Below are 8,977 nucleotides of genomic sequence, written 5' to 3'. Positions count from 1 at the left end.
GGGGTCTCCAGGGTCTGGCCAGCCCTGGCAAGGTTGCACAGGAATGCATGGCATCTGCTGGTTCAAGGCTCTTGCTAAGATGGCTGGTCCTGATTCTGATTCCCTTAGCCCTTCAGGGCCCTTCAGCCCTTCAACCATAAGTTATGGCTGCTCATTCTGGAGGTGGGGTGAGAATACACTACTGAGCTAACCCCTAGTCTCAAGCTTCTACCCAAGTCTCGGATTCCTCATTCACATTTATTACTCTCAATTCTTGTGCAGACTTATCAGCACAATATGTGCCCTTTACAATATGTACTATTTCCATCCCCAAAACATCCCCATGTCTGTTTAGACACCTGGGTTTAGACTGTTCATTTGTGTGTGTGTGTGAGGAAATCAGTGAGGAACATTTTTGAGAGTGCTGGCAGCTTTGCAGTTGTCCTTGGCCCTGGGCTTCCCAGGACCTCTTCTGGCAGAGCTGTTGGGTTTAGGCACAGATGCCTCCATGTTAAAATGCCCCACTCTTCCTGTCTGAATACTGACACTCCCTTCCCCCCAATACTGTCCTCCAGTCCTCACATCAGGAACAAAGGATGGAGATTTGGGTCTTAGACTCTCCTGAATGTGATCCCAAGGATGCAAAACTGTTCCAAAGCTGGGGTTCTGTCATGCTGTCCTGGTAGCCCCTACTTCCTGCTGGTTGCAGAGGATCCCTTGTGATCCGAAAAGCTGCAGTGGTTTTCTGGGCACTTGCAGAGGTGGGGCCCCTCTCACTAGCTGTTGGAAGTGAGGGCCAGAATTCCTGGCAAGTGATCCCAGGCAGAGGCACACTACAAGTCCAGCTGGCGCCTCTGTGCAGCCTGCTCCATTGCCCTTGAGTTGAGCTGCAGGGGCCGGTCCTCCACAGAGACATGGGCCTGGACATTCAGCGTGGTGGGCTCCTCCCTGAGCTGACTCAGATCCAGAATGCTTCCTGGGCATCTCTGGTCCTGTGGGATGTGGAGTGGGTTGGCCAGGGAGGGCAGGCCACAGATGGCAGCCAGGTTAGGGAAGCCATTAGGCTGTTCCTGTTGCAGAATGTCAGGGCCCCTGGCCTGAGGCTTCCCGCAGAGCCCACTACCTGTGTTTTGTCTTGGGGGATGAGCAGCAGGGGACTGGCAGTCTGGGTTGATCTGTAGGGCTTCCACCTGGGCCACACAGCCTGTCAGGGTGAGTTTTGAATCCATGGTGCTTCCCCCAGGACCTGGCCTCCAGGGACCTTGGAAACACCCAAGGTTCCTAGGCAGCCTGGGCTCCTGGGAGCCAGGCCAGACAGATGGGTGTGGGACTTTGTTCTTCCTGAATGTGTTGGATCCCATGGCGGCTGCAGACCCTAAAGGGGAAAATGAGCCTTCAGGGTGGCCTTGTGTCCCTCGTTCCCCAGAGACTGGCACACACTCCAGAGAGGGGTCACAGGATGAAGACTTGGTCTCCTGCTTGGCCCCGGCTAGGACCTTGCTCACTCCAGCAAGCAGGCCCTTGGGACCTGAACATGCCCACAGCTCCTTCCTGCTGGGTATAGAGCTCACAGAGATTCTACCTGCATCTAAAGCCTGGGGCCCCCTGCCATCCAGTTTCACTGGACCTAGGCCCATCTTCTCAGAGCCAGCTCCTGGTTTCTCCACCAGTCCTCCTGAGGGAGTTGCCGGCTCTCTAAGAGCTGACGCAGGCAAGGCACGGAGCTCCGGGCCCCGGCGGAGCCAGTTGATAATGCCCATGGTGATGGCCAGCTCGGTGTCACAGAGCTTCAGCAGGCATTCTTTGCCCCTCCAAGAGCTCTGTAAGAAGCCCTGGCTGAGTAGGTCTGGGCCTGGAACAGGAGCCAGGTTCTCCTCTGCACCAACATGGAAGCTGCACATGGACAATGGGGCTCCCGGTGCCGGCCCCGATGGACTCTCGGACACGCACAAGTCGTCATCCAGGCTCGGACTCCCAGGGCCCTCAGCAGGGTCATAGAAGAGCTCATAGAGGGCGTCTCCACTGTAGCTGTCCCGGGGGAAGGCGGCTGTGGGTGTGCCTGGGCTCGGGGCCTCCTTCTTGTCCTCCTCGAGGCCTGGTGAGAAGGAGTCATAGTAGCCCTCGTCGCTCGTGGACACAGACTCCGGCCGCTCACTCTTGGGGGTCCCTGTGTCTGTGGAGCTGGCTTTGGAGCTGCTGTGGGGATCCCTGCATGGGCACAGAGGGAGCTCAGCCAGCCTAGCTGCATCTGGCCTGGGCTGGTCTGTGTCTGATGCCTGGGGCCCTCCCAGCCACGGGCCTAGCAGGGCATGCTGCTGCTGCCTCACTGAGTGATTCACATGGTCCCAGAACTTGGCAAAGTCAGACATTTCATTCTGAGCAGGCGATGCCAGCTGCTCTATGCTGCCTTGGAAGGGGCCCCTGAAAGTCTTGCTGTCAGAAGCCTGTGATCTCTGGGCAGGGCTCGCCAGGCCCTCGTTCAGCTCCAGGGATGGCACTGAGCTCTCATCTGCAAAGATCTCCCCACAGCCTGTGAGTGAGTCAAAGCTCTTCAGTGAGGCCACGTCCTCACACAGGGCCCTGCAGAGGTCAAAGGAAGAGTCGGGCAGGAACTCACTGTCAGACAGGTCCTGGCACTGGCCATCCAGGCCCAGTTCCTCGCCCAAGGGGAGGAAGGCTATGCCTCGCTGCCCTCCAGTCTCTGATGGGCCCTCGGGAGAAGACAAGCCCTCCCCCTTGGTTGAGGGCAAATTCTCAGTCTTGTTTCTGCGGATGTGGAATAGGTTACGAAAGCACTTCTTGGGTCGTTTCAGGGAAATCCTCTTCCTTGGGATACTCTTGGCCACAGCTGGTACGAAGGGCATCTGGGGCACAAAGTGGCGGTAGTCAATCATGCGCTGGCTGCTGGGGGTCCCTGGGAAACTTGCGCTGCCCACCAGCTGCCCTGTAGCTGTGGCTGCCCTGTCAGCCCTGGGCACACTGTCGTGATTCTTGCTCTTCCGAACCAGTTTGAAGGTGGTGCCACAGAGAGCTGCAGGCCCTCCATTGGTGTCTGGCTGGGCTTCCCGATCAGAGCATCTGTTGTATCCTTGGGTGCTGGGACTGACCTGGGGGCCCCTCTCACTGTGGGGCAGCTGCTGCCCTCCCAGTGAGATTGCATCCTCTGTGGTCAGGGCAGTCGCTGCTGGGTCTGGAGGTTTCTCATGGTCAGTCTGCAGGCTAGATTTGATGAAGGTCTTGCCTCTCTTCAGCTCCATGCTGCAGTGTCACCGCTGCTATGGGGGAAAGCAGGAGACACTCAATATCTAGGATGGAGGCTTGTGGTTCTAGAAAACCTGACCCCATACCCCGCCCCCTGCCCCACTCACACAGGCATGGGAGCTGAGCTCTGACATCTGAGCTCGGATCCTCTGTGGAGGCAAGGGGAGGGGGAGATAGGAACAGTCCCACCCCCACACTTACTGCTCCAGCCTTTGTAGATAACTGATACTCAGAGAAGTTAAGTCACATGCTTAAAGGCACAGAGTTGGAGCCAAAATGAGAGCAGACAGGGTCTGATGTTCGTGTACTGTGAGATCTTGTGACTCACTAAAGAATCCTTTCAAAGCTTGTCTGGGCAAGTTAGCCTACCATATCCAGGCCTTATTGGATATACCAATAGCACCATATCCTTAGGGTATCACGGCCCTTCTGAGTGGATGAAGCAGAGAAGTCAATAAGTAAGTTGCTTCCTTCATGTAAGCAACAAAGCTGAAAGGAAATCTGCTTCCAGGGCTGGGTGCCATGGGTCATCAGTGGAAGGGGAAGACCCATGGCCCTTCAGGATTGCTTTACCCATCAGGCAAGCAAGGCACAACTAAGCATTTCATGTTGCACACAGAGCTTGAGCAGAAGAAGAGAGACAGCAATGTGGCAGAAAGCAAAAGAGAGGAGACAAGCATGAGACCAGGAATAGACAGACTGGCCATACACAGCTCGTCATGTGCTGGAGGATCAGGCGTGTTGTCTTTTGTGCATATCCTAACTGACAGGCATTGCTACCTGGAGTGCCATCCAGAGAAAGTTTCTGATGCCCAGTCTGAGCTCAATGGGAAAGAATGCTGGAATCGCTTATTGATGTCTTCCCTGGACTTGAGAGTGGGGAAGTGGTAAGAGTGTTAACAAGTTGATCATTGTTGGCACAGTTGGGGAGTCTGGCCTTACCCTGAGTCAATAAAGAGCTATAGAAGTCTTCTGAGGGAGCAGGTGGAAGCAATGGCATAATGAATTTGGTGGTCTGAGACCATTTATCTGATGTCTGAGTGGAGGATGGACTAAACCATGAGAGAGGTTCTGAACAGAGGGGACTCACAAGAGGCAGTAAAATGGACCAGATGTAAGGAGATAAGGTCTAGATGGAGGCTGTAACTATAAGCAAAATAAAGAGAGTAAAGCCTTACGAGCTTTCAAAGGAAGAAACATCAGGATTCAGCAACTGAAGAAAGAAAGACAAACAGTCTAGAAACCTTAGGCCTGAATACATGCCATTAGGGGGATAAACACTGAGGCCTGGATGCAAGCCGTTAGGGGGATCAAAAAAGAGGGAAAGCTGAAGTGGAGAGGATGAGAAGTGAATGAAGGCAAGGAAGTGACCTGTGAAAAGAGCTGGTTTGGGGGAGAGAAGCAGTGGTCTAGTTTAAATGTATTACCTTTGGGGTGAGTTTGGAAACCCATGAGAACACATGAAAAGAAGGCAGTACTGTGTCCGTAATCAAAGGATGTCACCATCATCAGTGATTGCAGCACTCCAGGAGGAGCCACTGAGCCCTGAGGAAAGTCAGGATGTGAAAACACAGGGTACTTGCCCCAGATAGCATATCAAAGGAATGATTTCAGTGAGCCCAGACTCTTGCATCTTCCCATACCTAGAAAAGCACCAAATTCCTTAACTTGGGATATCTGGTTTTCTTTCATTAACAATAATCATTTGACACTAATACTACCTGCCCCTTGTTGCAAATCCTCTATATAGCCTGGTTCCCACTCTCGATTCCTTGGAGCAGTTCTCTAATGGTTACTTGGGATGCTGCCTCCTGGGCTTGAAGTCCTAAAAATTTCCACGGAATAAAAGGTAACTCTTTAAAAAAAAAAAAAGAAGAAGGCAGGGGTGAAGAGCACCCCCTTAAGCCAATCCCTCCATCCTGGTTTACTGGACCTCACAGGTATCCAGCTCTCAGGCTCCATCTGTCTCACTGTCTCCACATGTCCTTGGCAGTGAGGGACTGCCAGTTGGTCTTCTGGCAGTTTGACCAGGGAGAGAGTATAGAGCTTGGGCTGATTTCTTTGGTTCTCCATAGGGAGCACCTAGATTCACTCTCCCTTAGTCCACAATCTGTGAGGAAGGAATAGAGCAGGTGTGCAAGCAAGTGACTCTGTCAGTATGCATGCCTTTCACACCCACTGCCAAAGAGGCTTACCAGCCCCCTCCAGAGAGTCTCAGAAATGCTTTAACATGAGGCCTGGGAAGTGAGTGGAGAGGCTTCCTCCCAGCCCAACTGGCAACATTAAAACCAAAGAGAATGAGAAGAGGTGGCAAAGGTGGCACTGCACAGGCTCACAGGGGCAAATGTCACCACCTCCATCCCACTCCCACCCCTTAACAATGCTTCCTCCCCAGTAGAGGAACACCTGGGACTTTTGACCAGAGGAGAGCAGAAGGAGCAGGCACCATGCAAGGGAAAGTTGCAGAACCCAGGCTTGGCTCTGGGTGTAGCCCAGTTCTTTGTGGCAGGACCCTAGACAGTGGGTCAGCTGTCTTTCTGCCTCCTATTGGGTAGCATGTAGCATGTGCCCAAGCCTTTCCAAACCCGTACCTGCAGACCCCATTCTTACTTCTCCCAATCCTTTGTAGCCCAGCCCTGATGGGTTTTGGGGCACACAGCATAGTGGTAGCCAGGCAGAATGCTTAGCCCATAAGCTTATAAGGGACATACTGCTGTAACCCCATTTAACAAAGGAGAATTTAACATCCAGAAAAATCAATGGATTGGCCCTCACACAGGTGGCAACAGAGCTAGGATTTGAACCCAAGACTGTCTGATACTAAACCTGTGTTCTTAACTGTGATAGACATTATATGAAACAACTCAATTTCCCCTTTATGGGAAATCTAAAGATTGAATAATAAATATGTTTTGTAAGAAATTTTGGAAAGTAAAATGAAAATGAAGATTAAAAGCAAAAGTATAGCTCATGCAAACTTAGAAAAATTGTAACTGAAGGTAGTATAATTTCTATGGCAAGAAATTTTGGAGATATTTATTATGATTATGCAGTTATTTTTCTTATGTTTTAGAAAAACCTTTTTCTTACTGTACTCTCAAAAATAACTTCAACCAGGCATGATAAAGATTATTTCACTGAAATTCAGTGTGTGTTCAGTCCATTCAGTTTCCATGTTAAAATGTTTTACCAGATCCTGACTCTTTGGAAATCTGCAGTCCATATGTGACATGGGTGGGAACTCCCTAAGTGGTCAAAGGATCCACTACCCAACTGGAGTCAGGCTGAGCATCTTTCTTGATAATTTTCAGGGGCACAGTGGGATTTATCTAGACACCCAGGTGCTGGCACTCTCATTTCCTGAGGGCAGAGGCCATATGTGTCCAGGTTCTCAGTTTTAAAAATGCACGTTCTGCTTTGTTGTCTTGTGGCTAAACACCCTCTTAGAGGGGGACCTGATAGATACTCTCCCATTATTTGCCAGCCATGAAGACCAATTTTTAGTTTTTACAGATCACTCTAGTTGTGAATAAGATTGTAAAGTAGAGGCAAAAGGGCAGAGAGGTCAGTTAGGAGCCAGTGGAGGGTCCAGTGGAAAGAAAGTGGTGGCAGAGACTTCCCACATGTGAAAGCTTCCCCTTGAAGCATCTTACACAGAGCATGCACATGCATGTGAACTTGTTGCAAATTGAGAAAATGAAGTAATTTCATTTGCTGCTTTTCTACATTATGACTAACTAGCTCAACTGCCTGGAATTTTCTTTTCTTTTTGGTAAGGTAATTCTACGCTTTTCTTTCATTTTTGAACATGAAAATGATTGCGTATTTCATGGGGCAAAATAAAAACATTGGAGTTACACATATGCAACAGAAATAGTTTGGAAATACAAAAATTTTGGCTAATAGTTTTGTTATTTACCCTGATTTCCCCTGCCCCACCCCCCAATATCCAGGAGATCACAAACATGAAACACAAAGGGGTGAGTGGTGATAAGAGTAGGGGCTTCTGAGGCGAGCCCCACCCAGGGACATCTTGGACATTGGGGTGGAGAGGATATGTGTGGAGCAGTAGTTTTTCTCTGTAATAGGCTACCTTGTCGAAGCCAAAACCTTCCATATGGATGGAGTGAAGGCCATTGTGGGGAGGGACAGTCTCTGTGTTCTGGGGTGGGTGTGAGATTGGGGATAAAGCAGAAACTGCACTGTTTTGAACATTACCAATTCACTCAACCCTCATGTTGGGGAGACAAAGGGACCTTTGGGGACCGAAGGTCCTGGTCCACTTTCTATAACGGAATGTCTGGATATTCCTGGCCTGCCCAGTGGAGAGAAGATGGGCCTCCGGTCTTACTCGTCCGTTCCCAAGACCCCATCCTCGAGAAGGTTTCCCCTTTCCCTAGCTCAGACTGATCATCTCTCCCGGACACCACATCATCTTCGCTGGGCACCAGGGAGTGGACAGAGTGCAGACACTGGTTCCTCCACTCAGCCCGCCCATTGCACGAAAATCGCACAAAAATTCCCCAATCACTCCCTTCCCCCACTCCACGCACGCCTACATCCTCGGGGCTTTGGCGACTTACCGCTGAGGCCGGGAGTGTCGCGGTATGCGGTCTTGGCAGGTCTGGGAGCCGCGCCCGAAACAGAGCTGCGCGATCAGCACCACGGTCAGTTCCCGGCGCCTGGCGCCCACTCAGGACCCGGGGGAGGCGGAGGGCCCGAGTCCTTCCTTCGGCGCTGGAGGCGCTGGGCAGCCGTTCCAGGAAACGCGCCCGCAAGGGTTAACCGCGAGAGAGCAACTAGGCCGGGGCGGGGCAGAGGTGGGCCGGGAGCCTGTCCGCCGCCACCCAGTAGTCGGAGAGGTGACGCGCGCGGGGCCGAATGGGGGCTGCTCTAGCAGTACCTCCGTCTCGCTTTGTTCGTGTGTATTCTGATATCAGCCTCGGTGCTTCTCTAACTCCCCGCAGGGCTGTGATTTTGCATCCCTGAGGCCCAGCCTCTTGTGCACCCCAGACTGACAGTCATCCAATCATGACTGTCGCCCTCGACCATATACTGTATTCCACAGCCACGGTCAGAACTCCTTAGAGTGCGCAGGTGTGGGTACCCCTAACCCCCACAGCCCGCAGCGCCTGGCAAGTTTAACCCCAGCCATCTCGGAAGGGCCTAGCCACGAGTCCTACCCAGTGTTCAGAGAGGATTTGGAAGAAGGGGAAGGCCAGTCTCGAGATGTGGGGCACTCTTCCATGAATCTTCCGTATGGAGTACCTTTCTTGGGCCCCGATTAGATTATTAATGAGAAGTAAGGAGATGCTTCCCTTTCAGGTAGTCACAGCGTGGGGTTGCTAGTACTGTGGGCCACCGAAGTCTTGCAGGAGGGGCGGAAGTGTTTTGAGGACTCTCTCCCCACTGAGCGGAGGGCAGAGGGTTTGCACACCGGATGTAGGAATAAAATATGGATTAAGCAATTCTGGGATGGCTCAGAGAGAAGTGCCAGGAGCATGTGTGAGGGGCGCAGCACGGGACTGGTGGGGCAGGATGCGGGATGTGATGAGGGGACTGATCCCAAGCAGCACAGAAGAGTGCAGGTGGGGAGCTCTGGGAGGAAGAAGTCTTCCTTCTGGGATGAAGGAGTCTTCAGCCAAGGGTTGAGCTGAGTCCCCAGAGAGGTCAGGGATTCGTGGATGATGAAGGCCTTTCCTTTCTTTGAGCATGGTGGACTCCCTCCCTGTTCCTA

General features: G+C 52.1%; 1 protein-coding gene across 1 annotated transcript; it reads right to left on the bottom strand.

Annotated features, from left to right (window-relative positions):
* Nucleotides 1–223: 223 nt before the first annotated feature.
* AMER3 (APC membrane recruitment protein 3) lies at nucleotides 224–8,547 on the bottom strand. The gene is made up of 2 exons (XM_002685201.6): nucleotides 7,824–8,547; nucleotides 224–3,254 (listed from the first exon to the last, which is right to left on the bottom strand). The coding sequence occupies exon 2, from the start codon at nucleotides 3,234–3,236 to the stop codon at nucleotides 813–815; it is 2,424 nt and encodes an 807-aa protein (XP_002685247.2). The 5' UTR covers nucleotides 3,237–3,254; nucleotides 7,824–8,547; the 3' UTR covers nucleotides 224–812.
* Nucleotides 8,548–8,977: the final 430 nt, after the last annotated feature.

The sequence above is a fragment of the Bos taurus genome, chromosome 2 (assembly GCF_002263795.3).
Source record: "Bos taurus isolate L1 Dominette 01449 registration number 42190680 breed Hereford chromosome 2, ARS-UCD2.0, whole genome shotgun sequence".
NCBI classification, from domain to species: Eukaryota; Metazoa; Chordata; class Mammalia; order Artiodactyla; family Bovidae; genus Bos; species Bos taurus.
This window is presented reverse-complemented; position numbering and strand designations above follow the sequence as displayed.

What these genes read in the sequence shown, in the direction of transcription:
- AMER3 (XM_002685201.6), bottom strand. Translation starts at nt 3,236, where the DNA reads ATGGAGCTGAAGAGAGGCAAGACCTTCATCAAATCTAGCCTGCAGACT.